At 57.0% G+C, this 15,971-nt stretch overlaps 1 protein-coding gene across 8 annotated transcripts in view; it reads right to left on the reverse strand.

The window, feature by feature from the left end:
- The window catches only part of RPS6KA2 (ribosomal protein S6 kinase A2), a 334,749-nt gene that overhangs the window by 61,539 nt on the left and 257,239 nt on the right, over window positions 1-15,971 (reverse strand). For all 8 annotated transcript variants that reach the window (XM_005211107.5, XM_010808735.4, XM_010808737.4 and 5 more), the window contains 3 exons: window positions 8,381-8,461; window positions 7,220-7,299; window positions 263-369 (listed from right to left, as the gene is read on the reverse strand). In XM_005211107.5, coding sequence (XP_005211164.1) covers window positions 263-369; window positions 7,220-7,299; window positions 8,381-8,461 — 268 coding nt within the window. The remainder of the gene's footprint in view (window positions 1-262; window positions 370-7,219; window positions 7,300-8,380; window positions 8,462-15,971) is intronic.

Raw genomic sequence — 15,971 nt, forward strand, 5'->3', positions numbered from 1 at the left:
GGCCGCCTCCAGCCTGCCCAGCCTCCCCTGAACCGCAGGGGTGCAGCCTGGGCAGGAGGTGTTCAGAGGGTCAGGTGGGGAGCGGGGCCATCCCACACGTCTCAGCACAAGCCATGCCTGCGTCTGGCCCCTTCCGGGGGGCAGGCAGGTGGAATCCCCGTGTGCGGGGGTGGCACCGGGACGTCCCCGGCCTCCAGCCTGGTGTGTGCACACAGGGGAACAGGGACAGAGCGAGGTCTCGGCGGGGCGGGGGGCTGCTCACTTCTCTGGCTTCAGGTCTCTGTAGATGATGCCCAGGCCGTGCAGGTGGTCCAAGGCCAGGGCCAGCTCCGCCAGGTAGAACTTGACGTCCTCCTCCGTGAACATCACCTGCAGGAGACAGAGGAGACTCAGCCTGCTCGGTCCGCTGGGTGGAGAGAGCAGGACGCTGCTCCTGAGGCCTGCCCTGAGCCCTGGGCCCCGAGCCCCAAGTCCTGAGCGTCGAGCCCCAAATCACAGTGCTCAGAGCCCCGAGCACTGAGTACTGAACCCTGATCACCGAGCCCTGAGCACTGAGCCCCGAGGACTAGCCATGAGCCCTGAGCACTAAGCCCTGAGTCCTGAACACTGAGCCCCGAGGACTAGCCGTGAGCCCTGAGCACTGAGCCCTGAGCCCCGAGTCCCAAGCACTGAGCCCCGAGTCCCGAGCGCCAAGCCCCAAGTCCCGAGCGCTGAGCCCCGAGTCCTGACCCCTGAGCCCGGAGCACTGAGCACTGAGCCCCGAGTCCTGAGTGCCAAGCCCCGAGTCCCAAGCACTGAGCCCTGAGCCCTGGGCCCTGAGCCCCAAGCACTGAGCACTGAGCCCTGAGTCCTGAGTGCCAAGCCCCAAGTCCCAAGCACTGAGCCCTGAGCCCCAAGCCCAGAGCACTGAGCCCCGAGCACTGAGCGCTGAGCCCTGAGTGCTGAGCACTGAGCCCTGGGCCCTGAGCCCCGAGCACTGAGCACTGAGCCCTGAGTCCTGAGTGCCAAGCCCCGAGTCCCAAGCACTGAGCCCTGAGCCCCAAGCCCAGAGCACTGAGCCCCGAGCACTGAGCGCTGAGCCCTGAGTGCTGAGCACTGAGCCCTGAGCCCTGAGCACTGAGCCCTGAGTCCCAAGCACTGAGGCCTGAGCACTGAGCCCCGAGCACTGAGCGCTGAGCACTGAGCCCCGAGTCCTGAGCACTGAGCCCCGAGCACTGAGCACTGAGCCCCGAGCACTGAGCACTGAGCCCCGAGTCCCGAGCACTGAGCCCTGAGCACTGAGCCCTGAGCCCTGAGCACTGAGCCCTGAGCGCCGAGCACTGAGCCCTAAGCCCCGAGTCCCGAGCACTGAGCCCCGAGTCCCAAGCACTGAGCCCTGAGCCCTGAGTCCTAGGTGCTGAGCCCCGAGTCCCAAACACTGAGCCCTGAGCACTGAGCCCTGAGCACTGAGCCCCGAGTCCCAAGCACTGAGCACTGAGCCCTGAGCCCCGAGCACTGAGCCCTGAGTCCCAAGCACTGAGCCCTGAGCACTGAGCCCTGAGCACTGAGCGCTGAGCACTGAGCCCCAAGTCCTGAGCACTGAGCCCTGAGCACTGAGCACTGAGCCCCGAGTCCTTAGCACTGAGCCCCGAGCACTGAGCACTGAGCCCCGAGCACTGAGCACTGAGCCCTGAGTCCTGAGCACTGAGCCCTGAGCGCCGAGCACTGAGCCCTAAGCCCCGAGTCCTGAGCACTGAGCCCCGAGTCCCAAGCACTGAGCCCTGAGCCCTGAGTCCTAGGTGCTGAGCCCTGAGTCCCAAACACTGAACCCTGAGCACTGAGCCCTGAGCACTGAGCCCTGAGTCCCAAGCACTGAGCCCTGAGCCCTGAGCCCCGAGCACTGAGCCCTGAGCCCCGAGTCCTGAGCACTGAGCCCTGAGTCCTGAGCACTGAGCCCTGAGCACGGAGTGCCAAGCACTGAGCCCTAAGCCCTGAGTCCCAAGCACTGAGCCCCGAGTCCCAAGCACTGAGCCCTGAGCCCCGAGTCCTGAGTGCTGAGCCCTGAGTCCCGAGCACAGAGCCCTGAGCACTGAGCACTGAGGCCTGAGCCCCGAGTCCCAAGCACTGAGCCCCGAGCCCTGAGCCTTGAGCACTGAGCCCCGAGCCCCGAGCCCTGAACACTGAGCCCGAGCACTGAGCCCTATGCCCTGAGCACTGACCACTGAGCCTCGAGCACTGAGCCCTGAGCCCTGAGCCCCAAGCACTGAGCCCTGTGCCCCAAGCCCTGAGTACTGAGCACTGAGCCCTGAGCCCTGAGCCCTGTGCCCCGAGCACAGAGCCCTGAGCCCCAAGCCCTGAGCCTTGAGCCCTGTGCCCTGAGCCCCAAGCACTGAGCCCTGAGTACTGAGCCCTGAGCCCTGAGCCCTGAGCCTGAGCACTGAGCCCTGTGCCCCGAGCACTGACCACTGTGCCCCGAGCACTGAGCCCTGAGCCCCAAGCACTGAGCCCTGAGCCCCGAGCCCTGAGCCCCGAGCACTGAGCCCTGAGCCCGAGCACTGAGCCCTGTGCCCTGAGCACTGACCACTGAGCCCCAAGCACTGAGCACTGATCCCTGAGCCCTGTGCCCCAAGCACTGAGTACTGAGCACTGAGCCCCAAGCCCCAAGCCCTGAGCACTGAGCCCTGAGCACTGAGCACTGAGCCCTGAGCCCTGAGCACTGAGCACTGAGCCCCGAGTCCTGAGCACTGAGCCCCGAGCACTGAGCACTGAGCCCCGAGCACTGAGCACTGAGCCCTGAGTCCTGAGCACTGAGCCCTGAGTGCTGAGCCCTGAGCGCCGAGCACTGAGCCCTAAGCCCCGAGTCCCGAGCACTGAGCCCCAAGTCCCAAGCACTGAGCCCCGAGCCCTGAGCCTTGAGCACTGAGCCCCGAGCCCCGAGCCCTGAGCACTGAGCCCTGAGCACTGAGCCCGAGCACTGAGCCCTATGCCCTGAGCACTGACCACTGAGCCCTGTGCCCTGAGCCCTGAGCCCTGAGCCCTGGGCCCCGAGCACTGAGCCCTGAGCCCCGAGCCCTGAGCCTTGAGCCCTGTGCCCTGAGCCCTGAGCCCCAAGCACTGAGCCCTGAGTACTGAGCCCTGAGCCCCGAGCCCTGAGCCCTGAGCACTGAGCCCTGAGCCTGAGCACTGAGCCCTGTGCCCCGAGCACTGACCACTGTGCCCCGAGCACTGAGCACTGAGCCCTGAGCCCCAAGCACTGAGCCCTGAGCCCTGAGCCCCGAGCACTGAGCCCTGAGCCCTGAGCCCCGAGCACTGAGCCCCGTGCCCTGAGCACTGACCACTGAGCCCCAAGCACTGAGCACTGATCCCTGATCCCTGAGCCCCAAGCACTGAGCCCTGTGCCCCAAGCACTGAGTACTGAGCACTGAGCCCCAAGCCCTGAGCACTGAGCCCCGAGCACTGAGTACTGAGCCCTGAGCACTGAGCACTGAGCCCCGAGCACTGAGCACTGACCACTGAGCCCTGAGCACTGAGCCCTGAGCCCTGAGCCCTGGGCCCCGAGCACTGAGCCCTGAGCCCCAAGCCCTGAGCCTTGAGCCCTGTGCCCTGAGCCCTGAGCCCCAAGCACTGAGCCCTGAGTACTGAGCCCTGAGCCCTGAGCACTGAGCCCTGAGCCTGAGCACTGAGCCCTGTGCCCCGAGCACTGACCACTGTGCCCCGAGCACTGAGCACTGAGCCCTGAGCCCCAAGCACTGAGCCCTGAGCCCTGAGCCCCGAGCACTGAGCCCTGAGCCCGAGCACTGAGCCCCGTGCCCTGAGCACTGACCACTGAGCCCCAAGCACTGAGCACTGATCCCTGATCCCTGAGCCCCAAGCACTGAGCCCTGTGCCCCAAGCACTGAGTACTGAGCACTGAGCCCCAAGCCCTGAGCACTGAGCCCCGAGCACTGAGTACTGAGCCCTGAGCCCTGAGCACTGAGCACTGAGCCCTGAGCCCTGAGCACTGAGCACTGAGCCCCGAGCCCTGAGCACAGCTCCGCTCTGCAGACCATGGCCCTGACCAGGCTCTTCCGGCTCCTACACCAGAAGCATGAGTTCCCGTCGCAGTTTCAGGACCAGTGAATCTGGGGGCTCTTCTCACAAAGTGACTTGGCTTGTGGGTGGAACACCGGGCTGGGTTCTCTCCTCTGGGCAAGCTTCTCTTGCCCCTCAAACCATGTGGCTTGGGAGTGTGTTTCTGGGTTTATGTTTTAATACAAGTGCCTAGGATGTTCAGTTCAGTTCAGTTCAGTCGCTGAGTTGTGTCTGACTCTTTATGACCCCATGAACCACAGCACGCCAGGCCTCCCTGTCCATCATCAACTCCCAGAGTTTACTCAGACTCATGTCCATTGAGTCAGTGATGCCATCCAGCCATCTCATCCTCTGTCATCCCCTTCTCCTCCTGCCTTCAATCTTTCCCAGCATCAGGGTCTTTTCAAATGAGTCAGCTCTTCGCATCAGGTGGCCAAAGTATTGGAGTTTCATCTTCAGCATCAGTCCTTCCAATGAATATTCGAAGGGCTGATTTCCTTTAGGATGGATTGGTGATTGGTTGGATTTCCTTGCAGTCCAAGGGACTCTCAAGATGTCTTCTCTGCCTGGGATGTACCATTTTATTATAACACAACCATCTAAACCACGCTGTGAAGGTCGATGTAAACAGGCCTGAAAGGTTTCCTGAGACCACGTCTTGAATCTCATTTCTCCTCCTTCAGACCTCACATCTTCCTGCCTCGGGTTACGGACGAGGAGCCGCTGTCTCTCCGAAGCGGACGAGTCCACTAACACGACCCACTCGTGTGGCGTCGGCAGGTGCCCCTCTCGGGGAGGCCAGTGGGAGAGGGATCCTGGCTCAGCTGAAACACACTCAAGGCCACGGCGCCTAGCAGACCTCCAGGTCATTGCCTCCCACGGTCTCCCTGTCCATGGCGGCTGTGAGAACCGGCATGCAATTCTGTAGTCACCTCACCAGCAAGCCAGATGCTACCAGAAAGCGTTCTCTACCTGCACCGTGAGAAGTCAGCGTCACAGACAGCAGAAACCCGTGTCATGGCTGAACTCCCTCTGAAAATCAACACACCATCAGAAGGCTGCACGGGAAGCTGGGGCCAGGATAAGGGTCGAACGTGATGACATCAGGCTGGTGCAGGTGGAGCTCGTCCCCTTCACAAAGGGGGTGCCTCCCAGTGGGGCCGGGACATGAGCCCCAAGTCCTGGAGGGAAGCATCAGGGTCCCGCCAACCCTTGCCGCCCCTCCGGCCTCTGGAATCACTTGTTCCGTCTCCACGCTTGACCAGCATCTCCTTCCCTGGCTGGGTCTTTCTTCCCTAAACTGGCCAACACGCTCAGGGGGCTTCTCTGCCATCAGATGCTGCTGGCTGTTGGGTTCCCCTTCGCCTGACCGTCCCCACCTCTGGACATAAGCACACGGGCGTGCCTGCAGTCCAGGCTTACAGTCACCGTTTCCTCTTCTTGGCTGTTCTTAGGACTCAGCTCAGGACGGCCTCCAAGTTCAAATGACAGAGTTTCTCTTCGGGAATGAAACACCCACGGATGTGAGTTCTCGAAGGAGTCAGTGCTGAGACCGACACTCACAAGGATGCCATCCAGTGGACTCGGGGAAAACAATGGAAAGAAAATACTTTTTCACGTAGAGTTAGGGTAACGTTCATTTCCCGTGTGTCCGTGAACTCTGAGACCCTGTTGAGCCCACACCGGACAACTTCACTTCAGCTCTGAAATAAGGGTCTTCCAGGAGCCTTACGTGTCCCCACTGGGAGCCGCGGTAGGGCTTTTTGCTAACCGTTGTTGCCTTCAGAAGCCCAGCGACAGCGTGCGTCACAGCGGAGGCAGCCTGACTCTTGTAGACAAGGTCGGGGAGCAGACCAAGAGGCGCCAGGAGAGAAACGCCAGCCTCAACGATCCAGCCTCCCTGGAAACTGAGCTCAGCTGGGAGGCAGGTTGAAGGACCAGAGACCCGCTCCCAGAGAGCTTTTGGAGAACGTGGACCTGATTCTCCAAGCCATGCTTTCAGTCTATATGCAAAGAGCCCGATACATCTGTTGTGCTGTGACCTGGCGGTCCGGTGGGAGATGGAGAGACAGGGCAGCCTGACGTCTCAGGGACCGCACCCTGCCCCACCATGACTGACTGCTCACTTCGGAGTGTCACACAGGGTGGACAGCTCTCCTGCTGTGCCAGTGGGTGGTGAGGAAAGGGAGCGGGCAGCTGAACCCTTTGTTATGGCCAGGAGGAGCCCCACGGCGGGGGCAAGGCTGCATCACAGGGTCGCAAACCTGCTGGTGCATCGTGACCAACGCTGCCGCCCTCTCTTCTGAGTAAGGGAAACAGCACGCAATCATCAGGACGAAGAGTCCAGAGTCACCCCTGCCTGGAGCAGGAGACTGGGTTTTCCATCCCATGAAGCAGGAGCCAGAGAGCTTCCACGTTGAGCCTCAAGACATTCTAGAAGGTTCCCGTCAGGTACTGGGGGCAAGGAGAAGCCCTGGGGCTGTGAAGTGGCTGGGGTCACGCAGGTCTCCCGCGCGCAGCCCTAACTGGACGCCCCAGACGCCCCTCCCAGGAAGTGTGGTCCCCGTGTTAACAGCATCTTCCTACAGTGGAAACCGATCCCGTGAAATAGTCTTTCCCACGTGACATGACCAAGTTTCCATCTGCTCTACACAAGGGTGGTTCGAGAACTCCACAGGGGTCATGGGAAGCCTCTTTTCTGAAGATCCTTCCCTGGTGGCTCAGTCAGTAAGTAATCTGCCTGCAAGACAGGAGACCTGGGTTCGATCCCTGGGTCAGGAAGATCTCCTGGAGAAGGGCATGGCAACCCACTCCAGTACGCTTGCCTGGGAAATCCATGGACAGAGGAGCCTGGCGGCCTACAGTCATGGGGTCGCCAAGAGTTGGACATCACTGAGTGACGAACACTTTCTTCGAGGACAACAGATTTCTTCTCCGTGTGACTTGCGAGACTTCTTTAAAACAAGTAATACACCTATACACACGTCATACACACCCCACCACCACACGTGCACACGTATACTGCACACGCACACACACACATGCCACCTGGCACACATACATGTGCATGTATGCACACACACACTCACACACAGCCCCCTCCTGCCACCCCTCTGTGTCCTGCAGACTCTAGGCAGCCACCCACAGCCCCCCAGCCCACACTGTGTACCTCTTTGGAGAGCCGGGTGAAGAGGTCCCCTCCGCGCAGGAAGTCCAGAATCAGGTAGAGTTTCCCCTCCGTCTGGAAGGCTGCAGACGGAGAGAGGTGAGAGCGTTTTTCACAGTGCCTGGGGTGGCCGTCATCCCTTGGGGCCAGCGCTGAGCGCTAGGAGCCCGTCTGTCTTTGGCTCAGACAGCACCGTGTGGTCTCTAACACTGAGTCATTTCAGACGCAGGCCTGGGGCAGGGTGGACAGTGTGGGGGGCAGCACTCGGGGAGAGGGGGCCCACGGCAAAGAGCTCTGCCTGCACTTCTCACGAACAGTCTGGAGACTATTTCTTGTCCTCTCCTACCCACTCCCTCCCCTTCTTTCTTTCTCAATCACTAAGGGGATTGAACGACATGCAGGGAAAAGTGTTCGTGGGTCCCCGTGCTCTCACCACCCCTGTGAACACCGGGCCAACTGGGTGTCGTCGGAGAGTCGGCTTTGCTGTGAGCTGCCTGGGGAGGGGCAGGGCGACTGGACCGTCCGGGACCACCCTGCCCTTCTATGGAGCTGCTTCAGTGCAGCTCAGGGTTCAAGGCCGCCCGCCGCCCGTTCCTCCTTTGAGGACCGCACTGGGGATGGGACAGCCTGGCTACTGCACCCGGTGGCCGTGGGGCTCGTGTCCTCGCTTTGGGCCCCGAGGGCCACAGGTAGGGGCGTGCGGTCTACGGTTCCGCCCCCGCCCACCACGAGCAAGGGCACGCCTCGGTCAGAGGGGTCTGCGGGCACGTGAGGGTCAAGAGAAAGCAATGCCGTGGCCACCGGACGGTCAGTCCAGTGCTACCGCTGGCCCACCACGTGGCATCTGTGTCCTACACAGAGCGTCGGCTGGAGGGGCGCTGACACCCCCACACACTTGGAAACTTCATTTACTGAACGTCAAGGCCAGAGCTTATAATGTTGGGGTTTTAGAAACGCAGGGCTTCCCTGGTGGCTCAGCTGATGAAGAATCTGCCTGCAAGGCGGGAGATCTGGGTTCCATCCCTGGGTTGGGAAGAGCCCCTGGAGTAGGAAATGGCAACCCACTCCAGTATTCTTTCCTGGAGAAACCCATGGACAGAGGAGCCGGGTGGGCTACAGTCCAGGGGGTCGCAAAGAGTCGGACATGACTGAGCACACACAGACCATAATGAAGCTTTACGATGAAAGGGTGATTCACTTCTGCCAGGATGTCTCTCTCCATCTTTGACCTGACTCGGTCCCGAACTGCAAGACAGAAAACAATGAAGACTTTCAAAGGCAGGAGTCAGGTTCTGGAGAATGTGGGACACAAAACTTTAGATATAGATAATTTCCCACTTTTTTTTTTTGTCACAAACTTCTCAAACAGATACAGAAGTTTAAAGAGCAGGCTGAATGGCCACTCCTGAAACCTCCACCTGGATTCAACAACTGCTCACATTCGGACACATTTTCTCTTGCCCTCTCTTCCCCACACATACACACGTTTTAGCCAGAAGTCTGATAATAAATCATCGACACCATGACCTTCCACCCCAAGTGCACTTATAACACACGCAGCATCTCCTAAGAAGAGGACAGTCTCTTACATAACCCGAACACGACTGCCACCCCTGAGGAGACTAACCCTCATTCCATAACATCATCCAGCTCCCCGTCCACATCCCAGTCCTGCCCTAGGTCAGTCACAGCTGCTATTTTCCAGCACAGGGTTCTGTCACGGTTCACACAGCACCTCTAATGGTTGCATTTCCTTATTCCTTTTCTTCTGGAATAAAATGGCCCCACATCTTTCTCTCCTTGCGCTTTCTGTGGGCTTTTAGGGTTAAGCCCAGTTTTCTTGTAGATCGTCTCCGGTTGTGACTGATTATTGCCTTACTGGTTGCTGTAACTCCCATATTTCTTATGAACCAAGGTTAGGTCTGGAGGCTTTTTAAGGTTGAGGCCAAACATTTTTGGCAAAAACACCTCCGGGGTGACGCTGCAGGCCCCAGGGGCAGTGGGTGGGGCAGGGTGCTGTGCCCTCTGCTCAGGGCGCTGAGCTCCGCCGGGTCAAGGCGGCAGGTCACCCGCCTCCCACTGGAAAGACGCACAGGTCGCTCTGTAAGTAAGCAGTAGCCTGAGGGACGACATTTTAGTACCGAATGGCCTGTGGGTTCCCTTACGATTCTTCATCAGTTAGCTTGCATACGGTCCTTGCTTAGGTCATTTAGGGTCACAAATCAGCCATTTTCTCATTTCCGATGGGACTAGGAATCAAGAGGAACACCCCTTCTCTCACTCTTCCTGGGGATAACTGTGAGCTATGGATTTTAAAACATGAGTCTGTTCTAACAAATCACAGTATCGTTCTTCTCAGTGCTGACACTGTCCAAAGTGTAGCCCCATTTTCTCATTTCCGATGGGACTAGGAATCAAGAGGAACACCCCTTCTCTCACTCTTCCTGGGGATAACTGTGAGCTATGGATTTTAAAACATGAGTCTGTTCTAACAAATCACAGTATCGTTCTTCTCAGTGCTGACACTGTCCAAAGTGTAGCCGTCTGGGAACACAGACGGAATAAGTTTTGAGGCAAAAATAAATGAAAAACAAAGTCACTGCTTGAGAGTAAGAACAACGCCAAGATTCCCACGAGCAAACTGGTACACCCAGGGCAGTGTCCAGGTGACCTCCTACGGCCCCGTGTGTGTGAAGACAGAAACTTCCCTCAGGAATTCCTAAGTGTGGCAAGTATGATGAATGTCACCCTCAGAATCGGGTATTTAAGTCATTCATTCTTTGGCCTTTTGACATGTACTTAAACCTGGGTCTCCTGCACTACAGGCAGATTCTTTACCATCTGAGCCACCAGGGAAGCCCTTTATTTAAGAAGTCCTTCCCAAAGGATGGCTATAATAGGGGGAAAAAACCCACAAAAAATGGAAAATAACAAGCATGAGTGAGGATGTGGAGAAGCTGGTGGGAGGGCGAAACGGTGCAGCCCCTGTGGAGAACGTCCTGGCAGCTCCTCACAAAGTTAAACACAGAAATACCACAGGACCCAGCGCACCCACTCCCCAAGAACCGAAGCAGAGGTTCCAGCAGATTGCGCACACCCATATCCACAGCAGTGTTAGTCACAAGAGCAAAAGAGACAGAGGCCACCCATGTGCCTCCTGATGGATGGCTGAATAAACAAAAGGGGGCGTGGCCACGCGGTGGAATATTACTCAGCCCTGCAAGATAAAATTCAGACACACACTACAGCAGGGATAAGCCCTAGAAACACTATGCTAAGCAAAGTCGGCCAGACAAAAAAGGAGAAGCACCATACGATTCTACTTACACAGGACTGCGGCTGCAAGAGAGGACGCCCTGCGGCAGAATCCGAACGGCTCCATCAGGATGCACCCCCAGCCCAAGCTCACTCACCACCCGGTAGTTCTTTCTTATTTATTTAGTTTTATGAAAGTATGGTTGCCAAGAGGTGGGGGGTGGTGGGGAGGGATGGACTGGGAGCTTGGGGTTAGAACAGGCAAACAAACTGCTTGCAGTTTGCAAACAAACGTCCAGGATGGATACACAACAAGGTCCTGCTGGAGACCGGGTAGCCGTCGTCAAATCCCGAGATAAGCCATAGCAAAAAAGAACATAAAAAAGAACGTGTGTGTGTGTCTAGCTGAATCCCTAATAGTTCTGACCCCGGCTCTGCCGCTGCTCAGGAGAACCAGCGAGGGGACAAGCAAGACAATCCCCGGGGACACGGTACAAGGAGTCGCTCCATTTCCTGCCTGTCCCAGGTTACAGGCTCCGGTGGCTCCGCCAGTGGCAACACCAAAGAAAGGGTTTTGGGAAACAGACCCCGAATCCCTTCCTTCAGTAGAAGACGCAGAGGAGGACGGCTGCAGACCCTGAAGGGCACGTGAGCGGTGGGATCAGGACGATGCCCCTCCAAACACCCTCCCAGTCTGAGCAGGAGACCCTGGACGAGACACGTGGAAGGACGGGGGGCCGCACCAGTGCCGGGGGCCAGGGGCTGCCCGCTCCCCAATGAGGGCAGGCAGGACGCCTCTCTGGGCAGCTCCTCGGGGGGAGCCTTGTCTGATGCACTCAGGCTCCTGGGCCGTGTCCTTGACCTCAGGGAGCCAGGCAGACTGGGGAGGGCCACGGGAGACTGCTGTCTGCCCCCCCGGGAAGTCCTCCTCCGGCAGAAGCCCCCTCCCCCCCCCCGCCCCCGCCACCAATGATGCGATCCAGAGGAGCAAGCGGCCAGGGAGAGGGGATGCTGTGTTCCTACACCCTCCCTGCCATCTCCTCACAAAGCTCACTCTATGACTCCGGATAGGAAAATCGAAACATTCTCTAAATAGGGCTGATGCTATTATCATTGAGCTCAGATCTCTCTGGAATGAGGAGCACTGCTTAGTCACACAGCTGATGATGGTGTTCGTAACGGAAACCAAAGGTCATAACAAGCCTGGGGACAGAATCAGAAAAAGACACCTTATATTCAGATTTCTAAGGTTCGTCCAGTGAAAGCGGAAAAATGAATATATATTCCCTCTCTACATTTTACACAATAATCCCAGGTCTATTAGAGACGTACGTGTTTTTAAAAGCCATGAAAATGACAAAAAAGATGAATCAAATACTTATCTGAGGTTTGGGTGGGGATTTCTTTATTTTTAAGTAAAAGCAATGAAAGAAGTAACATAGGAAAGAGTGAGAGACTCAGTTACAAAACAAGTTTCCATCCGAAAGGTCATAAAAAATCAAAAGGCTAACAAAAAACTTCGAGATTATCTGAAACAAACGGCAAAAGGGCCAGGAGCCTAAATACATCATACTAAACATAATACTCTTACTGTGCTTAAACAAACAGAGGAGAAACCAAGACGCCAGCCCAACAGTGAACTTAACGCAGCGCTGATAAACACGCCTGTCTGGGGACCACGCTTTCACAAACAGGTTTGTGAGACTGGCCCCAGGGCATCAACGGGCGAAACACAACCCATGGGCTCCAAGGCGGCAGGACCAGGGAAAGGCTGGGCAGGCCCACGGCAGGACTGGGCCACTGCAGGCGGCTGACGAGGGGGGCGACTGGGTCGGGCTGACACCACCGGAAGGACAGCTGTGCCACGGACGGCCCTTCAGAGGTGAGACCGTGCGTGGGAGGCCAGCCCTCCGAAGGCAATGAGGGACCTGGGGCTGCACATGCCGGCTTAGCCCTGCAGGGCCCACAGCCCGCCCGCTCGGGGTGGTGGCTGTCACTCGGGCCCTCGGTGATGGAGCGAAAGGCCTGGAATGCTGCCTTGGCCACCTGACGGGCAGCTGCAGAGCCGTCCCTCCACCAAGAAAGAAACTGACATGACAGCAAGGGGCTCGCTTCTGATGCTGCCTCTGGAGGCTTAGGATTCAAGGGGTTTTCAGTCCTAAGACTGAGATGCAGAAGAAAAGAAAGGAGCCCAGAGAGGTGCTTCTTCCATCCTTCCACTATTACCGAGTCCGCGGGTTACAGAAATGATGAAACACTCACACAGCCTGAGGCGAAATGTCACCCAACCATCTCCTGCTGGGTGGATCCAGACCAGCTCAGCGCCTGGAGCCAGGCCAGTGCCTCCCTGAGATGCCTACTCTCTGGTATCCCACATGTGAGTCCGGAATCGAGTGGGGCTTGACACTGTAGTTGCAAAAAATCCTCATGTTCTAGGCTATTTTGAGATTCACTAATAAATCGTAGGGGCTTCCCAGGTGGCTCTAGTGGTAAAGAATCCGCCTGCCAACGCAGGAGATGTGGGTTCAGTCCCTGGGTCAGGAAGATCCCCTGGAGGAGGAAACGGCAACCCACTCCAGTATTCTTGCCTGGAGAACCCCATGGACAGAAGGGCCTGGCGGGCTACAGTCCACGGGGTCGCAAAGAGTCGGACATGTGACTGAGCACGCACACACACGCCACAAACAGCAGACACTGGGGAGAGATGAGCATCTTTCATACTTCAGACCACCCCCGTGGGCGATTACGACCTGGTTTCCATGGCTGCTTTTGTAACCAACCTCCGTTAATTACACTGTTTTTACGCTACATTATACATCCTGTCGTATCATATCATTATGTCACATTGTATTCTATTATACAGACACTGTATTTCAAAAGAAAAGGACGGCTGAGATAGAAACAAGTGTGGTCTCTTCAGTCACGGTGAAGATGACAAATGGCCAGGTGGGAGGCGACCTCAGGAAGGCCCGGGTGGTGGGAGATGTTTGCCTGTACAGCAGCACCCCGGGGAGCACAGGGCACGCGAACCTACGTCTCCCGCGGTTACAGGGAGGCCTGAGCCTTTTAACTGGAGCTGGACACCCGGCTGGCCATGAACTCAGCCTCTGCCCGGCTGAGTGACCACACTAACCACCTCCCGGCCCTGTCCTCAAAATCCTGCCGGATCTGAAATTCTGCCCTGAGCAGATCCTGAATGCAGAATAAAAGTCCATCTTCACACAGGATCCTTTAGCCTTCAAAGGTCAAGTTCACAGCACAGAGGGGCTTCCCAGGGGAAGCTGTGCTGCTCATCATACCAGAAAAAAAAGAAGACCCGAAATGATGAAAATTAAAGTGTCAACTACAGTGACAATCATATCAGGCGCCACTGCTCAAGACTTGCCTTTCCATTTCTCTAAAGTGATCTAGACTGTGGAGCCCAGACTGCCATGGTTACTTGTTACTTAACTAACTTCTTTGCCAGAGACTCTGAGCGTTAAAGTCTTCAGTCTGTTATGCTTTCACATTTACAGGCATTAAAGATGCAAGCAAATGAAAAAACGTATTCCCTACTTTTTATCTACAATGTGAGAAATACAGCTCTGGTAGAAAGGCGCACATCAGGACACCAAGGTGTGTCCCAAGCTGAAGCGCTTTGGTCTTAGGTCACTCGTTGGGAAAACAGGTCCCCTGGACAGGGAACACCCCAGGGGCAGCGCGGTGAGGCTTCCTGATGGGGAAACGATACCCTGTGGGTGGGGGGCAAGGCTGGTCCCAGGTGCCCCTCACCTGGGAGGGGAAGAACGTGGAACCCAGATGTCACCAGCTCCAAGTCACGCGGTTCTGAGTGTGTGGCTTCACTGCCTTGCGCCTCGACTTCCTCATCATAAAATGCAGCTAACACCATCAGCAAGGGCACTGAACTCGTGGGCTTGGAATCTGCTGACTACCCCCTCCCCCTGCGCCCCCCCCCCACCCCCGACGAGGAATCTGCAACCATCCAAAGGTGAATGAAAGGCCAGAAAGGAATCAGCACGAAAATAACGTCTGTTCAGACTCAGGCACTGACTGAAGCTCAATTTCTAAGGCAGTGCTTTTAAAACAAAGCATCTTAGTGTAAGAGAAAAGGAAATAGAATGGTGCCCGAAACACATTCTGAGGCTTGAAACCCAGTAGGCTAGGCTTCGCGATGTAGTCATTGTGAACAGGATCCATGCATTTCTGTCCTGTACCTGCCGACGCTCCAGGGATGGAGTCAGAGCTCTCCTTGACAAAGGATAGAGGAGGGCCAGCCCTGCGGTCCGAGAGACACCCCGAGAGGCTCAGAAGGCGCCGCTGGGACCCGCCCTCTTCTCTCCTGGCCAGGCTTTTGCTGGAACCTACCTGCAGCTGCCAGGAAACCTACGAGGTGCCCAGGACAGTCTATCAGTTACTTGCTAAACATCGAGATTTTGCCACAATACTTTTTCCTTTAGAATCAACAGGTCACAAGCCATTTCCTTCAAAGTAGGAAATGTGTATCTCCTCTGGGCTTAGAAAGTTGACTTATAGAGAAAAGAGCTGGAAAGTTAGGTGTGAGAACACAGTGAAGTCCTGTCGGAAGACTACCACGGTAAAGACATACCGCAGAATAAAAGCTGTCTCCACGTTACGGAGAGATGTTTCATTTCAGTTCAGTTCAGTCGCTCATTGACCCCATGGACTGCAGCACGCCAGGCCTCCCTGTCCATCACCAACTCCTGGAGTTTACTCAGACTCATCAGTTCTCACTAAAATGAGAATTCAACAGGAGGAGCCGTCCTGGGGTGGGTGCTTGTGGTCCCCAGCGTGTGCCGGGCATCCTTGGTAACTAGCGTGACTTGTGGCGCCCAGCGCCATCACAGGCTCCACACGGAGCTGGAGGAACCAGGACTGAGCCCAGACGTTCGTCTTTCTAACAGATGGCGATGAAGGCCCAACCCGCCTCTTCCTTCCTGCACTCCATCAGACCTAAAGCAAGCCTGGACAAGAAGAGACACACCTCCAAAGCCAGTCTCCAAGGAGAAGAGGCCCAGAAATGAAGGGAGGGACTCTGAACCTTGTGATGGCTGCACTTCGCGTGCATGGACGAGTTTAACCCTCACATCAGCAGCATTGTAAGGGAGGTGCTGTCGCTGCCATCATCTCAGTTAGGTAGGAGTGGCGGCCAGGAGGGGTTACCCGAGGTGGCACAGCCAGAAGGAACCCCAGGGTCCAGTGTTTGCGCTCCCAGCCACCGCATAAGTGTCCCCTCACCGGCGGGGCACAGGGGACACGCGTATTCTCATGCCCAGACCACGTCCTGACGTGACTCCAGCGCTCTGTAAGCGTCGCGCAGGGCACTCCAGCCTGTTAGCCTGTTAACCACCTTGTGAACGTGGGTGACATCCCCGCTGGCTGGTCACTACACGGGGGACGGAGACCCATCCTGCTTCATTCTGGGCTCAGGCTTGGGAGCACGTGGTCTTTTAAATCAAATTCCCCTGCAACACCAGGCAGG

This window comes from Bos taurus, chromosome 9, assembly GCF_002263795.3.
Source record: "Bos taurus isolate L1 Dominette 01449 registration number 42190680 breed Hereford chromosome 9, ARS-UCD2.0, whole genome shotgun sequence".
NCBI classification, from domain to species: Eukaryota; Metazoa; Chordata; class Mammalia; order Artiodactyla; family Bovidae; genus Bos; species Bos taurus.